Genomic DNA, 18166 nt, shown 5'->3' on the forward strand with positions numbered 1-18166 from the left:
ATCGACGCTTACCTCACAACAGACAAGAAATACCTGCTGTACTAGTCCAAGACCTCAATTAGCATAGTGAGCCCAATTCATTCAATATAACTCTGACTGCTCTTAGCTCAGCTGCCATATGAAGGTTATACAAAACTTTCTAATCCCTGACTTACTCACTTTGGTGAGTAAATAGTATCTATGTAATATCTGTGATTAAGGTTGTTATAAGACCTCAAAGATAATATAATATACTGCTCAGTTAAGTATTAGGTAAAACAGTAACTATCCTACTTAAATATAAAACAAATTATTTGGCCAGGCGATGGTGGCACACGCTTTAATCCCAGCACTCGGGAGACAGAGGCAGGCAGATCTCTGTGAGTTTGAGGCCAACCTGGTCTACAAGAGCTAGTTCCAGGACAGGTTTCAAAGCTTCAGAGAAACTCTATCTCGAAAAAACAAAAAAAGAAAAAGAAAAGAAAGAAGAAAAAAAGAAAAGAAAAATTATGTTCTCTGATCTCAATCCATTAACATACTAGTATGCTTTCCTTGAATAAGAAAAAAATCAGAGTCAGCTAATCATGAAATACAGGATCTCTTTGAAAAGCTTGGTTGATGACTGATGGCCTTACTTAATGAAAGCACAGTGACTTGAAGGTTCTTAACAAACACCTGTCCTTGAAGTGAAAAAAGAAAGAATATCAGGACACAGACGGGACTCAGAAGCACAAGCTCAGCAAGCTGTGGGACATCTTGCATGAGGACTTACTGAATAACTTACACTCAGCTCCAAGTCTAGGTGATACAATCCTAGGAAGGGCTGGCCTATAATTCACATTTGGCCAAATCAAGCATGATATTTTGTTCTTTGGCTAATTATTATAGCCCTGAGATAATAATTTGCATTCGATGTGCAACTGCTATGCCAAACATATATGACTTCAGACTTTATAGTCCTAGAAAAGAAGTCATTTTAGAGTCAAAAAAACTAAAGTTTTTAGAGATGTTAAGTTACCTATCTCTCAAAAGAATGCTTCTAGCAAATTCTAAAAGGCTAACCAGAAATAGATTTCCTCTTTAATATTGCATTTACCACATCTGGAAATCTGGTGATCAGATAACTCTTTTAAGTTAGGTGAATGGAAGGTAGTCAGATTCAAAAGTTACAGCAGAACCATCAACACAGCTCAGTGAAGGTACCCTTGTCAAGCATGATGTCCTGAGCTCAACTCTTAGGGCTCACATGGTCAGAGGAGAAAAGAAACTCTTACAAGTTCTCCTGTAACATTCCAGACACCATGGCACATGCACACGCGCACACACGCACACACGCACACACACACACACACACAGACACACACACACACACACAGACACACACACACACACAAAAACTAAGTTACATAAGGTATGAAGACCTTCTAAACTATCAAAAAGCCCTTAATGAAAGAGTATAATTATTGCATCAGAGAAAGTAGCTCCATGAAAAGTCACTATTGGGATGAAGAACCCACGTATCTGAGAAGTATAATAGTCTGATTTTGCAAAGGGCTGGGAATTGGAATTGGAACATTACTTTTTGTTCTGGGGAGGGAGCTACTGAGAATTAAAACACCCTAGATGCTACTCAAGCCCTCTACACAGAGTAACATATAATGGATGTGCTAATTGTGAATGATATTATGGTTTCAGTTTCTTTCCAAAAGCTGTTCCCTTTTGTTATTATGCATTGTGTTACTATGCATCAATTCTAGCCACGTGCATTTAACATGCCTGCCCCATGGAAGAAAGGCTGAGAAAGCCACAAGTGTCAAGATAGCCCCTAAAAAGCAGGTGCTGGTGGCTAGAGGAAGAAGAGCTGCAGAACAAAAGGTTTTACAAAACAGGAGCGTCCTGTGTTTCTTTAGTATAAAAAAGGGAATTTCACAGGCTAAAGTAATATTCAAAATTATAAAACCATCTGTGAATAATATTAAAACAAATGCTTTCAAAAGATTCGACAGAATTGCAGTTGCTAAATGAGGTTTGAAAGGGTAATAAAACTGTTTTATGGATGGATAAAACAAGATTTAGCTGTTTTATTTCCCAAACAAGTATATTTTTTCACTGAAAAGAAACATTATTGCACAGTCGTTTCTATTTTCTTGAATTCTACTACAAAGTCAACCAAGACTCTTATGTCCTTAATACAAAGTACCAATAGATGAGCTATTCAAACCATGTCGCCATAGCTTTTCCTGGGCTAGCTTGGACATGTCGCATCATAAATCCATTTTATTGTCCAATTTTATCTACATTAGCATTTTTAAAATGTGCTTCATGACATGGTCACCACTACAAGTAGTGCTCCATTTCCCTGACAGTGCAGTCAGTTTTTTCAAAAAAAAGCAGGTAGGTCCTTAGCTAGAGCAGAAACAACACATATTTCAGTTCAAGGATGAGGACATGTACAATTGCTAAGCTGGAAAAGTTCCTAGCATTCCTATGTTCTGGTTTTGCCTGTTAATGTATTCGTGAAACCAATGGCATCATGTAAATTTTTCAAGTGTCTCAGGAGGTCTACTTATTTAAATTTTGAAAAGGGGCTCATAGGCATGAGATTTCAACGACAGCACTGTCCTTCATAATTGGAATAGACAAACCAGTGGAACAAAAAGTATGCTTAGCTTCACAGTAAGGATCTAACTCCAGACAAAAAACAATTTCTATAAGACTGCCCAGCTATGCTAGAAGTGCCTATTCAAAGCAGGATGCCAGTCCAGAATCATTCTCAGTTACTATATTCTAAAGCTCTAGAATTTCTATTTGCTTCCGTTCATGGTTTTTATCTTGATTTTGAACCTATTTTTTTTAAAAAAATATTTTATATATATACATATACATATACATATACATATACATATACATATACATGTATATATGCCTGTATGCCAGAATAGGGCATCAGATACCATTACAGATGGTTGTGAGCCACCATGTGATTGCTGGGAATTGAACTCAGGACCTCTGGAAGAGCTACAGTGCTCTTAAACTGCTGAGCTATATCTCCAGTCTGTTTTTTAACTTTTTTATCCTTGTGTTTTGTTAAATTACTTGTATTCTCTTGTAAACATCTACAGAGATACTATTTTAAATACTTTGTCAAAAACTTGTATATTTCCAATTGTTTGAATCAACTGCTGGGATTTTATTATTTTCCTCTGATGCAGTTAAGTTGTAGTAATAGGAGGAGCGGGGCTGCGTCCCTGGCACCCCAGCCGCCTGGCTAGCTTATGCCCCGAAATAACAACACACAAACTGTATTCATTTAAACACTGCTTGGCCCTTTAGCTCTAGCCCTTACTGGCTAATTCTGATATCCCGATCAACCCATCTCTAATAATCTGTGAGCACCGGTCTTACCGGGAAAGATTCAGCATGTCTAACCACGTGTGTCTGCCTGGGAGAGCAGAGCATGGCATCTCTCTGAGGCGTCTGCTCCCGAGAAGAGAGCTGTGGAGTCTGAGCTCACTTCCTCTTCCTCCCAGTGTTCTGTTCTGTTTACTCCTCCCACCTATCTTCTAACCAATGAGGGCCAAGCAGTTTCTTTTTATTTAACCAATCACCTTCCTCCATCATTAAGTTTTCCTCATTTTAAGGTTCCTTTTGTCTCCATATTGCTATCTGTTCATTTTTAAAAAGTAGTCAATTTGTATAACAGCCTGATTATCTAAGTGTAACAACCTGGCTGTCTAAGTGTAACAGCCTAGTTGCAATAGGAGAAGACAGTTACCTGGGGAAGCAGGTTATAGACGCACCAAAGGGGATCAAGAAAGTAGAAACATATATATTGAGGCACAAAGTATGGCATACATATACTCTGGGTCTAGAGCTATGCAACAGCACAGAAGTCTGAGGGCTGGAGTAACATCAAAAGCTACCAGTGTTTACCAGGTACAAAAGCTTCTTGGTATTTGAAGTACCTGAGCAGGATGCTGGCCTCAACAGCACCTCTGTGCTAAGTAGTGCATGTGCCAGGTAAATAAGGGCCGGGGCAGGAAACAGTAGGAGCCAGGGTTAGGGCCAGAAGTACACACAGCTATGGAATTTGGCTTGAGGACATATGTGACAGTAGGGAACTATTCACAGGGACTACAGTGTTGGTGGCATATGTATATAGCTTATGTCTCTGTAGCTAAGGGAGATGGCCACAGCCAAACTTACAATAATCCAGAGCAGGGACCAGGAACCCCACAAGCAAATGCAAACAGCAAGCCTAATAATTTTAACTTCAAAACTCTCCTAGCAAATAGTTTTATATTTTGGAAAGGCCTCCCTAAGGAAATCTCCCAATGAAAATGGCAAGTGACAAAACAAAGTATACCTGTAAAAACCTTCCAAAATATCCATGTACCAGATAGACAAATACTTTAAAAAAAAAAAAAAGCTAACCTTTTGGAAATGGAACTGCCTTAATATCCTACATCTATTTTTATAACTCCCTTTAGTCTCAGAACAACAACAACAACAAAAATCTACTTGAGCTGGAAGACGGTGGCGCACACCTTTAATCCCAGCACTCGGGAGGCAGAGGCAGGCAGATGTCTGTGAGTTTGAGGCCAGCCTGGTCTACAAAGCTAGTTTCAGGACTGCGAGGGTTGTTACACCAAGAAACCCTGTCTTGAAAAACAAAAAACAAAACAAAACAAAAAAATCTACTTGAAAACAGACCAACTTATGGTTATCATTTCATTTTTAAAATGTAAAAGCTCACCCTTTCTAACAACTTTTGAAGCTTTAGTGTCTTCTCTTCACGTAGCTTTTCCCTTAACTGCTGAGCTTTCATGTGCTTCTCCTCATATTTCTTCTTAGATTCTGCGATAGTCCTATTAATACAGACAAATGAACAAGAGACACATGTGGTCAATGACAAGACTAAATCAGAGATCTTTGAGCATCAAAAATCTCAATGTATACAAGATTCATTTAAGCCTAGTACTTGTCAACTAGATAAATATGGAATGTCAAAATAAAAAAATGCTGAAAAGACTCGTGGAACAATTCAATTTCAGGTAATAATCAAGATTTCTTACTATCAAGCATTTCAAGAGAATTTTCAAATACCAGACCTTTTACGAGATGGTGAAGAAAGTTTTTCATGCATGTGAATTCCATGTCCTGGAAGTCTCGCTGGCTCTTCTTCTACAATATCCCCCCAGGATGTATTTTGACGCCAAGATTCACGAGCTAATGGGGGGGGGGGGGTAAAATAAAATTTGAAAAAAAAAAAAAGGTTTCTGTTTAGTCATGTACTTCTTTAAAGCTAACTTTGAGATTTTTTTTTAATAACACATGTGTATATATGCACAAATAAGTGGAGATTGTAGGAAACTGTGGGTGCCATTCTCAGAAACCTTGTCTACTTTCTTTGATACAGGATCTCACAATGGCCTAGAGTTTACCAATTAAACAATGCTGCCTGGCCAGCAAGCCCAGAGATATACCTGATTTCACTTCCCCTTGCTGGGTTCATGAACACATATAACCATGCCTGGCATTCTAACTTGGGATTTGAGGACTGACCCCCACTGCACAACCTTGTAAGACAATAGCTCTATTTACAAGCTGTCTCCACATAAACACCACTTGTAAAAGCATTTCTACCTCAAATTATTTTACCTAAAAATTGCATATAAAATGATCTAGTGTATCCCATTATGCCTACAAATACTCAGAGACATATGCACACAATACCTTCATAATCTGCAAGAACATCATTCCAATCCATAGATATGCCACAGAAAGATAGACTCCCACTGCCCATGCTAGCCTAGAATGTAATAAAAATTGGAGAAATCTTTTACACATAATATTATAAACTTAAAAATAAACTACATATGAAATTCTTCTAACAACTGCTAATAAACTTCACTGAACCAACCAACCAAAACAAAACTATATCCCTTACACAGTCATAATCACCAAGTTAAAATGCTCAGACTATGTATTGTCATTCATAAGCACTTATATTTCAAAACAAGTAAACTAGTCTTACACAAAACATACTTTTGAATTCAAAATAATTTGGTAGTAATTATTAGAAAAAAATGAAATATAAAACTTATGGTTGTTTTATTTAACAAATCTCCTCCATCAACGTATATACCCTGAGTATTTAGTAACAAAGCAATACATCATTTGCTATTAATTAGTAAGATAAAACAAGAATAATACATTCTTCTCTCCTTAGAAATTAAAGTCTGAGAAATATTAGGTTCTTAACTTCTGACAGATACAATTTCTCAATTTGTAAAATGAGAACGAGAACTTTCAACTTATCAATTGTATCATATATGAAAATACTTTCTAACAAACAATGTTAAAAGAAAGATTTGCTGTTGCTTATTATTTAAGCCACCACAATAAATTTTACTATTATTCAAGATTTTAAAATACTAAAAAGCTCACAGAAAAATCACTTTCGTTGTCAGTCTCTATATTAATGTCATTGTTTTCTTCAGCTTCTATTTCTCTAGTTAACTGTTCTTCTTCAGCAATAGCACTGGCAATGGCTTCTTCATTGGCCTTCTCTAGACGATCTGCTAGCTCTTCTTTTTTAGCGAGAACTTCTGCCATGGACTATAACATTTTTAAAAACAAAAAATAGGACAGAATAAAGAAACATTAATGAATTTTTCTCTCTGATAATTAAATATATATAGATATGAAAGTATATATACAAAAAAATGTTGACCTAGAATCAGAAAACCTGGATCCAATAAAAGCTCAAGCACACATTAGCAGTATGACTTACAAGGTGCATAAAGCCAAGGGCTTATTTGTTGCTCCATGAAATGCAACAACAATACATTTCTGACCTTCTTTACCAGGCTTATGAGAAACTGTGAAGTTATGTAAATAACAGATATTATCCAAGGAATTTCACCTTAATGCCCAAATCCAAAACAGCTGCAGATCAAATGTTTTCCCTCAAAATGAAACAAGAATAGTATGCTGTAATAGGAACATAAAAAGAATGCAGACTATGGAGGTGATTATATATTTTGAACATGTTTTTATAATCTAAAAATAAATATAATTAAACAATGACTAAGAATTATCTGTTAATAAGTACTATGAGTATCTCAGTATTTATACTATAAATCCAAAGACAAACACTGAAATAATAAAAAGAAGATTTATGCTTAATAAGCCAACAAAAGATATAAAACAGAATTTTAAAAAGCAAAACATGGCAGGGGCAGAAGAAAGGGAGTGAGGGGGAACTGGGGTTAGTATGTAAAATGAAAAATAAATTTTTTAAATAAAAAAAGCAAAAGATGGAACAATATACACAAGTCAAAGGTAAACAAATACTAAGTTGATAACTGTAAACAAATGGCAATACATGTAGTCTAAATATCACCAATTAATCAGTTAAGACTGTGAAACTGAATCAAAAGCAACACTCAACCATGCTTCTAATAAAAAACTAAAATAAAGATATAGATTAAAAGTAAATAATAATAACAAAAAAAAACCTGACATAGGAAGCAAGAAGGACTGGAAGGAGCTGTTAGGAGTAAAAGCAGGGGAAATGATGTAATTATATTTTAATTTCAGAAAATTAAAAAAAAACTGATATAGTCACATCAAAGCCAGATTTTAGAGCAAAATCTACCACCAGAACAAAGAAGGTCATTTCATAAAGGGACAATTTACCATGAATGCAAGCCTCTTAAAGTCTAATGTATTTAAGAGAGTTTCAAACTATACAAGGCAAAGCCTAAAGGGAAAAACAAAAGAGATCTAAGAACAACAACAAAAAACCCAGTAACTTCTTTAGAAAAAACCCTAGCAGTTCTCTAGATGATTAAGTATGAAGTTTATATAGCCTATCAGATTTAAAACTCCTAAAGTATAGTGGATAAATAAAAACATATAAATATCAAGACTGTATGCAAATACTAAACTAGAAGCAACCCAGATGTCTATAAACAAATGAAAGAACAAACACTGTGCTTGTGTACAAAAGAAGCCACTGCTCCTGCTGAAAAAGCAGTGCACTATCACGCACACCTCGTGAATGAGCCTACAAACAGCTATTCTGCAAGAGATGCCAAACAAAGAGCATAGGCTTAATTTATACAAAAGTCTGAAAACACAAATTTAGACATAGTGACAGATGGAGAAAAGGTTACAGGGGAAGAGGAAGATGGCAAAAGCAGGGCTGGAAGGAAGGCTGTGGAGAGAAGAGTGGGAACTTTGAGCAGCACTCACTGTGTTCAGGATCTCAGGTATAGTGCTGGATTCAAAGGTATAAACACAAGGAAAAGTTCATCATTTTGCATACACTAAATATGCGAAGACTACTAAAAACTATTTATAACTCAATATATTTATTTCAAACTGCAAAAACTTAAATGTCAGGCTTTAAGTAATGTGGAACAAAATCTACACATCTCTATTAGACTCCCCTTCCACATTCACTAAGAGGCTCCCTTCAAAACACACAAAGAACAATAGCAAAACAAAACAAAACAAAAACTCACAAAGGAGTTTATGTCCCCAAGGAATAGAATGAGTTAGGAAGTTTAAAAACTATGACTGTGCATAAGACATTCGTCCTAGAAGCCTGAAGGTCCTACAGAAAGTAGCTGTTACTAATGTCTCACATAACATAAAAACAATACCTAAATTCCAAACATCAAAGTGTGTAAGTGTGTGTTTGAAAAGGTAAGTTAATACATAAATCCAATGTTTCCTCATTGTCTCACTCAATTTTATATTTATTGAAATATATTTATATTTGAAACATAAAAATCTGAAGATTCAAATCTTGTACCAGAGCTTATGAATGACACACTGATTCAGTATCCATACACAACTTTGGACCAGGTAGTAAGATACAAATAATTTACTATCATTCTAAGCAACTTTTCAAGAAAATTTGAAAATTCGATTCTAAAACGTTAGGATCAATAGAAATTAGACTTCTAACAGATTATTATTATTATGTTAGCAAAGGTTGGCTTTTGTCTTTTCAAATGCTTTTATCAGCATATAGTCATTAGACACAATAATGGACTTTATTATGACATTTTATGCACATATAATGCATCTTTTCAAGAATATTTTTATTAATTGAGAATTTCATAAAGTATATAAAATTCCCATGGCTACCTTCCATCTCTTCCCACTTAAGTAGGGATTTCTTTCATCTTCTTCTCCTTTCTCCTTTCACATCAAGTTGAGTTTGTGTTGCCCAGCTAGTCTTGGAAATAGGGCCTACCCCATCAAGTGGCCAACTTCATTAAAGAAATGTGATCACATAACAAACAAAACAAAAGAAAACACCCCTGACTCTCCCTCTCCTAAAAGCTACCAAATGCCATAGCTCCAGAACTAGTGCTGGAATTTCAGGTCACCCCCCACAACAGCCTATGCTGGGATTTTAGTCTGGCTGGAGCTTGGACAAGCTTGTGTATGCTGTCACAACTGTGATGAGTTCAATATACAGTTGCCTTGTTGTGCATGGAGAATATTGTTTTCTTGATGTTACTGACCACCTCTGGTTCTTACAATCTTCTCAAGGGCTGAGGGTCTCTGCAGAAAAGGTTGGTTTTTTAAAATTTTTTTTTAACATTAAGACTCAAACTAATGGCCCTACACATGCCAAGCAAGTATGGAAGTCAGAGAGACTTCCAGTCAATTTTTCGTAATAGTTCTGTTAAGCAGGTGAATAGAAAGTAATTTGGGTTTTGTTTTATTTTAACTAGTTCTGTGACAATATACTGAGAAACAAAATAAAAATCAGTTTTCTCATCACTGCAAGAACCTGTTTCTGCTCACTTAAGAAAGTACATGTGACGCTACTGAAACAGCCCAGGAGAGCCTTCCCACGATCAAATCACAAGATAAACAACTGTTTTCTGACTGCAGAGACGAAAAATATAAATATGACAAACTTTAGATTTTAGGATAAGTAATTACTTGCTTGATCCTAATTATGTGCAATTTTTAAGTTCATTAACTAGAAGACACAAGAAAACTTAAACTAGCATGACCTCGTTAAAGGAAACAAAATTTATTTTTTGTTACTGCTATCATGTTCATTTCTTTTTCTTCCACTTAAACATCCCATATCAATTTCCTACTACACTTGCAGATATCCTAAGTTATTAAATTTTAAAATAAATTATTATTTATAATCACCTTTAAAAAAATAAAATGAAGGACCCAGGAAATGGTTTATTTAGTAAAGTGCCTGCCACTCAAACATGAGGACCTGAGTTCAGGTGTCCATCACACATAAAATTCAGGCATAGAAGGACATCTCTGTACATACCTGGGAATAGAGGTGTGGGACATGGAAGTGACGGAAACAAGCAGGTCCGTGGAGTTCACTGCCTACCTATTCTAGCCACCCTGGGAATTACAGGGTTAGTAAGCCTCCCTGTCTCACTTAAGGAGGGGAGCAAAAGAGGAAGACATACTGATACTCACTATCAGTCTCCACACATATGTGAATGCACAAACATGCTATGTACATACAAATATCAAATATATATTTACACAAAGGGAAAGTTTAAAATATGTATTCATATATGTATACATATATATGTACTTATATTCTACATATATATTCACAAAGGAAAAAGTTAAAAGATAAAATTTGAATCATAATGTATCTCATGTTATATATGTGTCCACTTCCTTAAAAAGACAGTAAAGGAAAGCTGGCTGAATGCTACTGTGGACCAGCCCCAGGGGGAGGGCAGTAATACTAAAATGAGAAACAGGAATAGATGAGCACATACTAGACAATCATACAAAAACATAAAACTACAGATGATCAATGCATTTTCAAAGATTTGAGACTAAAGATAAATAAATGTCATCTTAAAGACTAACTCCAGCTGGTTTTGAAGGCCCACTCCTGCAATCCAAGCACCTGACAGGTGTAAACACAATCAGGAGTTCAATGTCATCCTCAGCTACAAAACAAATTCAAAGCCATCTGACAGTACAGGAAATCTTGGCTAAAAAAACAAAACCGAAAGCAAAGCAAAGACCAGCAGGCATCCTTTCCATCTATGGGAATGCTAGATATTGAAGAAAAAGTCTTTTCTTGATGGAGGAAGGTCATTGGTTAAAAAAATAAAGAAACTGCTTGGCTGGCCCTCATATGTTAAAACATAGGTGGGAGGAGTAAACAGAACAGACTGCTGGGAGGAAGAGGAAGTGAGCTCAGACTCGACAGCTCTCCTCTCGGGAGCAGACGCCTCAGAAGAGACGCCATGACCCGCTCCCAGGCAGACACACGCGATGAAGCTCCGACCCAGGATGGACGTAGGCTAGAATCTTCCCGGTAAGCTCACCTAGCTGTGCTATGCAGATGATTAGAAATGGGCTAAATTAATATGTGAGAATTAGCCTAGAAGAGGCTATATAGAAATGGGCCAAGCAGTGTTTAAAAGAATACAGTTTCCACATAATTATTTCGGGTAAAGCTAGCCGTGCGGGCGGCCGGGGTGCTGGGGACGCAGCCCCACCACTCCTATTACAACATTTTCTGGTACAGAGTTAGTTTTTTTTTTCTTTCTAGTTTTATCTATTTACTTATCTAATTATTTACTCTGTGTGTGTGTGTGTGTGTGTGTGTGTGTGTGAGCTTGGTTTTTTGAGACAGGGTTTCTCTGTGTAGCCCGGGCTATTCTGGAACTTTCTCTGTAGACCAGGCTAGCCTTGAACTCAGAGAAATTCACTTGCCTCAGATTGCTGGGATTAAAGGTGTGCACCACCACTGCCCAGCTAGGTGTGATTTCTTAACCCTGAACTAAATGCATTTAATCAAATCATATATAATCTGATTCTGAACCATTACATTACCATTTTTGTCCTGTACAAATCAGTAAGAATCTTAACTATAGGAAAATATTACTGTAAGAAAAATGTTGGAATGAATTGACATATAAAATACTACATAAAACCAGTTTTGTAAAATTTAAGATTATAATACAGATCAATATTATTTAAATTTATGCCTTTTTAATATAGTTGTACAGAATTCCGATAAGTTATTCTTACCAAGTCAGCAGCACTCACATTTGAAATATCTGAAGGGTCCGTCTCGTTCACTAGTCCTGCTTTCTCTGCCAGAACTCTGTCTTTATCTGTTGGCAAAGCTGTGGTGACTTGTTGAGGAACAGCAAGGCACACCGCATCATTGTGAATGGCTCGTATTTCAGAAGTATTCACTGAACTGTCTTGACTACTACCAGAATTCTTGACATCATCAAATATACTCACTGTGAACTAAAAACACATACTTTTAGAATAACCCAGGGACAACTTTCAAATGTACCAAACATTACATTTTGTAAAAGCTAGTTCTGCTTAACCTATCAACTGTGAAACAGCACTTACCTGTGCAATAGAAAATTCTCTCTTTCTCTGTGTGAAGCATAGCACAGCAGAAGGAAGAAACTATTCAGCTGCAGAAACTTTAATCTGCACGCTTACTATGTGCTAAGCATCAGTCTTTGGTATTCTAAGAAATGATGCCATAACAATTGCAATATTTCCTTTTAGTAGACTGGCTTTTACTTATTTTAACATTTATTTGTTATAAATGTTTGCATGTGTATACATGTACACACTTGTCACTAAGCTTGTGTGATCAGAAGGCAACTTGCATGAGTGTATTCTCTACTTCTATTATGTGGGATCTGGATATTAAGCTTGGGTCACTGGACTTGGCAACAAGTACCTTTATTTGCTAAACCATCTATCCAGTCCTAGTAGGCTAATTTTTAATGAGCATTTTATATCTCTCACAAGGAAATCTAGTCACACTCATAATGCTAACTACTGTACTCATTTAACCAAAGGTACTATGCAGTTGGTTGTTTGTGGAGTGTCTAATATCAAATGGAAAGAGCCAACATTCTAAAAATATCCTGAAATCATTTCTTACTAAAATATATTTTGGGGACGTTTACGTAAAAGTATCAAACTTGTCCTATTTAAAACATGATCTCACCAATTTTTGAGATTTTGAAAAAAAAATTAAAAAGACAACCTATAGAAGTCTCAGGAAAAAAATAGGTTGACCTAATAGAACACATCTAAAATACCCAGATTAAATACCCAGATAAATACCCAGATAAATTCTTTAGATTTATATGTCCCCCACTCCCCCTTTAGAGTAACTTACACATGACTAACAAATGTTAAAATGCAAAAAGACTGTAACATCTGCTTAGACCACCTACATATCCATTTTAAAATCTAATTTAGTAAATATAAACAAGTCTATTTTACATTCCAACAGATTTTTTAAAACATTCCTTTATATTACAATTATAATTTGGGTCAATGAACTAAACCTAAATTAATGAATTTAATACTCATATCACCTCTAAATAAGCACTGATAAATACTATGGTAGCCATATAGTTCCCAGGTTAAGGAACTCTTTCTAAAAATATAAAACTTGGCTAAGACATACAAGCTACTCTAGACATCCTACTCTTGGTCAGAACTAAGCATCCAAAGTATTGATTTTAACATAAACATCATGTAAATTGGGTCACACTGTTTACAATGTTATCAGCATTATTAACCTGTCAGTCACCATGGTTTGTAATCTTCTTGACAATATTTACATTAGCATTACTGATGTTCACAGCATAGTTGACTATTATAGAACTAAGCTCTCACACTATAACATCATGGTAATGTTTGAATTACTCAGAAATTCTTTGTATGTACTACTCTTGAAATCTCAAAATTAAAATGCACACTATAACATCATGGTAATGTTTGAATTACTCAGAAATTCTTTGTATGTACTACTCTTGAAATCTCAAAATTAAAATGTATATATTTCAATACCCAAAAACTGTCATGAGTTTTCTTATCAGATTATAGTTTTAAGTAAGACATATCAGTAAAATTCCTGATGATAGGTAAAATTAAAAAGTGACTTATTCCCAAGCATGATGACAAATGCTTAGAATCCCAGCACTGGGGCAGTAGAGGCAGAAAGAACATGGGGATCACAAGTTATATACAGTGTGGACCCTATCTCAAAAGAGCAAGAACTGGGCATCGTGCCGCACACCTCTGATCCTAGCACTCAGGAGACAAAGGCATTGAACCTCTGTGAGTTCCAGAGTAGCCTGGTCCACATAGGAAGTCCCAGGCCCACCAAGGTTATGTAGTGAGACCCTGTTTGAAAATAAAAGGAAGGAAGAGAGGAAAGTAGGAAGGGAAGGAAGGGAAGGATGGAGAGAAGAAAGAAGAAAAGAAAAAGAGAGGTAAAATGGGAGGAAAGGAAAAAAGAAGGGAGATTTCTTCACTAAGGATATCCAAGCATTAGAGTTTCTTAAATTACATCTAATAAATATATACTGACAATTTTCTGCATGTCTAGGGCTTTTACATTTTGTCTCAAATTAGAACACTATGTAAGGTATCACTTGAAGAAGCTTGCAATCCCACAATGACATAAAAAAAAACACAGTGAAGAGTCTAGCACATCAAGGGTACTGTAACATTGGAGCTTTGTCATGGCCAGGATTGGTAGCGCATGTCTGTGGCTCTAAGTACTCAGAAGGCTGATAAAAGGATCACAAGTTCAAAATCAGCCTGGGTTACAAAGTGAAACCAAGGCAAACTTGAGCACTTAGGTAACACTTTATCTCAAAACAAAAAATTTTACAAAAAAAGTTGCACATTGATAGAGTACTTGCCTGGCATGTGTATGACCTCACCAAAAAAAAAAAGAAAGAAAAAAGAAAAAAGAAAAAAGCAAGACCAGGAAGTTAAGGATTATTTCCAAGGAAAATACTTTTTGGGTGAAGATTAATTTAAACAGTAGATATTCTAAACAGAAAATATTATAATATAACTATTGTATAAATGATTTCTTTAGATCCTTTCTTCTGCTAACAAGAAATATATCATTGTTAAATTTACATAATAATTACAGCAAACAAACAAGAAATTGTATATAAATATCTAAAAAGTGTATGAGTTCTTAAGTTAAAGAGAAGAAATACTGGGAACATTAACTACAAAAAGGATACTTAGCATTGATATTTGTAGACCATTAAAACAGAATAATATCAATATATCAATGTCATTTTTAAAAAAGATTTAATTATTTATTGCATATACAGTGTTCTGCCTGCAGTACAACTGCAGGCCAGAAGAGGGCACCAGATATCATTACAGATGGTTGTGAGCCACCATGTGGGTGCTGGGAATTGAGCTCAGGACCTCTAGAAGAACAGCCAGTGCTCTTAACCACTGAGCCATCTCTCCAACCCCTCAATATCATTTTTTAAATCACTAAACTCCAAATGAAGCAAGAGAACACCATCTGAGTCAATCAATGATAAATCTGGTCAAATTATAGTCATTGTGGCATTACAGAAAGTCATTTATTTCTGTCATAAAGGAATAAAACAAACTGAACTGTAGGCAAAAAAAATGAATAAAGAAAGAACACTGTTTACAAAGCAAAACAAAACAAAAAAAAAATGGCAATGAGTTCTTCCAAACACTTCAAGTCATGAAAGCCTAAAAAAGATGAGGGACTGTCCCTAACAAAAATCAGTAAAGAAGCTGTGTATGGTGGCTCACACCTTTAATCTCAGCAACATGGAGGCAGGGACAGGCAGATCTCTCTAAGTTTGAGGCTGCCTTGTCCACAGAGCGAGTTCTAGGACAACCAAGTCAAGGCTATACAGAGAAACTCTGTCAAAAGAATGGCTGGGGCAGGAGGGAAATGGGAGGAGGGGAGGAGGTGGAAATTCTTAATTAAATAAAAATTAAAAAAAAAGAATGGCTGGGGGTGGGCGGGGGGGAGGGAGGAGGTGATGGAGAAAAGACAGTAAAGAAACAAAACCAAAAGTACCATGAGATTCTAGATGAGATCCCAAATCAGTAGACAAATAATTCACAAAGATGATCAGTAGGGCCATGCATAATAACATATTCCTGAAGTCCCAGAACTAAGGAAAGTGAAACAGGACAATCATGGGTTGAAGCCAGCCTGAGCTACACAGCAAGACTGTCTCAAATAAAAAGGCAAACAATAAAGGCAGTCAGTCATGGTAGGATATAACTGTAATGCCAACCCCAAAAGGCTGAAGCAGGAGGATAGTTAAATTCTAGGCCAGCCTGGGCTACAGAGTAAGACTCCCATCTTTATACTATAATCAAAGGGGTGAACAATATGGCTCACAGGATAAACTACACAAGCCTGATGATATGAGTACAAAACCCCAAACTAAGAAGATAGAAGGAGAAAACCAACACTTCCAAGTTGTCCTCTGACCTCCAACCTCCACAGGTGCAACCTGACAAACACACACACATAAGTACAATTTTAACAAAAAAAAAACAAAAAAACAAAAAAAAAAACCCTAGGTCTTTAAAATTAAAACAAAATACTAAAAAACTTAATACAATTGTTTGGTTGGATCCTCCAGCTCACCTCTGCAATTTAGAAAGCCTGTCTCTTTCTCTCCAAACCCTGCCCACTCAGAGTCGCCAAACAAAGAAAAGGTGCCCAAAGCCTTGGTTCCACATGATTGGCAGCTACTGCAGCTTCCTCCTTTGAAGTTGCCAGCTGCCCAAATCCCTGCCTAAAGTGCTCAGTTTCTGACCATACTTGGGGAAAAACCCAGTTAGTGTTATTCACATTATCACTTCCGGCCTAACACCTATAAAGTTTCCCGACTTTCATCTATGGGCACCACTTCTCAGGCCTCCACCTCTAAGACTGAAGAACCTGCCTGGGGGTTGCTTTGCTCAAATAAACCTGTTGTTATACTTTTTCAATTTGGCTTGAGCAGGCGTACTACATTGGCAGAAGAACCTATTATTGGGGATAGGGGTAGAAAGCCTATTAACAATAAGAAAAATTTGAATACTGACCATAAATTAGATATTATATAAATGTTAAATTTACAGAATTGCATAATATTGCTACATAAAAGAATACATCTGTTCTCAGAAGATGCATGCTATGGTACAAAACTAGATGACTTTGATGTTAGCACATTAACCTCAAGTATTTAGCCAAGTATAGAGAGACATGCAGACAGAGGAAAAAAGAAAATGTAATAAACATTAACTTGGAATCTAAGTAGGGGAAGATTCACCCAACGAATCCTAAACTTCCCTTAAGCTCTCAATCTTAAAGATGAAGAGTGAAGCGGAGAGGATGAGACATCCCACCACACACAGCTGTCCTCAGAAACAGCAGTGAGGACTTTCAGAACACATTACCTGAGTTCTCTCAGCAAGAGGACGGTCAGAAGAATGTGGTGAGTCTTTGGACAGAGGTTCAGCAACAGAAGGTCTGTCTTCAATAAGATCACCCTTCGGTGTCCTTTCTCCAGGTAAAAGGCACACATTTTCCTTATCACTGTCATCCTTTGACCTTAAAGTTTCTGTCACCAGTGAAGCCCGTGGCATCGCAGCTGTGGATCGGGGACGAACTGGCCTTCCTCTCTGAACAGTTTCCCATCCTTCAGCGTCTTTCCGTTCTATGCAATTAAGGGACAAAAATAAATCAAATTTTCTTTAGATGGTAAAAATTTTGAGAAACCTATACAATAAAAATGTTTTCCAATCTAATTTCATTAATTTCTCCTATGACATTGTTTTTCCTAAAATATTTTAAGGTAAATTCTAGACATTATTGCACTTTTACTCAGTCTATTTTTAACAGAAAACATGTTTAACAACATGTTAGTATACCCAACAAAAGTAATAACACAATAAATTATATCAACTATATTTTCAATATTTAGATATAGGACATATTAAAAGAGAAATCATAAAATGAGTAAGAACCACAGAGGAAGAAAAAAACTGAATTACACAATTAAAAGAGTTTAACAAAAGACTTCACTTCCCAATTAATTTAACCAGTTCCTCTTCAAACCATGATGATCAATCACTTCATTCTTTAAAAGAAAGAAAAACATTACTGAAACCTTGGACCTAATCCATGAGCGCAGACGGCCAGCACAAACACTACCATACAATTAAACAACTGGTGCAAGTGAAAACAGCATTTCAGAATAAAGACCATACCAAGGTCACGAGGAAACAAAAATACTTACAAATTACATCTTCAATGAACCTCCAGTGAAAACTATATTGATAAATTATTCTCATA

General features: G+C 36.1%; 1 protein-coding gene across 1 annotated transcript in view; it reads right to left on the reverse strand.

Annotated features, from left to right (window-relative positions):
• Positions 1–18166, reverse strand: part of Scaper (S-phase cyclin A associated protein in the ER) — a 343723-nt gene that overhangs the window by 262689 nt on the left and 62868 nt on the right. The window contains exons 9-14 of the mRNA XM_041638504.1: positions 17269–17528; positions 12070–12279; positions 6430–6600; positions 5716–5791; positions 5091–5208; positions 4736–4847 (exon numbers count right to left, since the gene is read on the reverse strand). Coding sequence (XP_041494438.1) covers positions 4736–4847; positions 5091–5208; positions 5716–5791; positions 6430–6600; positions 12070–12279; positions 17269–17528 — 947 coding nt within the window. The remainder of the gene's footprint in view (positions 1–4735; positions 4848–5090; positions 5209–5715; positions 5792–6429; positions 6601–12069; positions 12280–17268; positions 17529–18166) is intronic.

This window comes from Microtus oregoni, unplaced genomic scaffold (assembly GCF_018167655.1).
Source record: "Microtus oregoni isolate MIOR12 unplaced genomic scaffold, Mior012 000055F_ref0000237, whole genome shotgun sequence".
NCBI lineage: Eukaryota > Metazoa > Chordata > Mammalia > Rodentia > Cricetidae > Microtus > Microtus oregoni.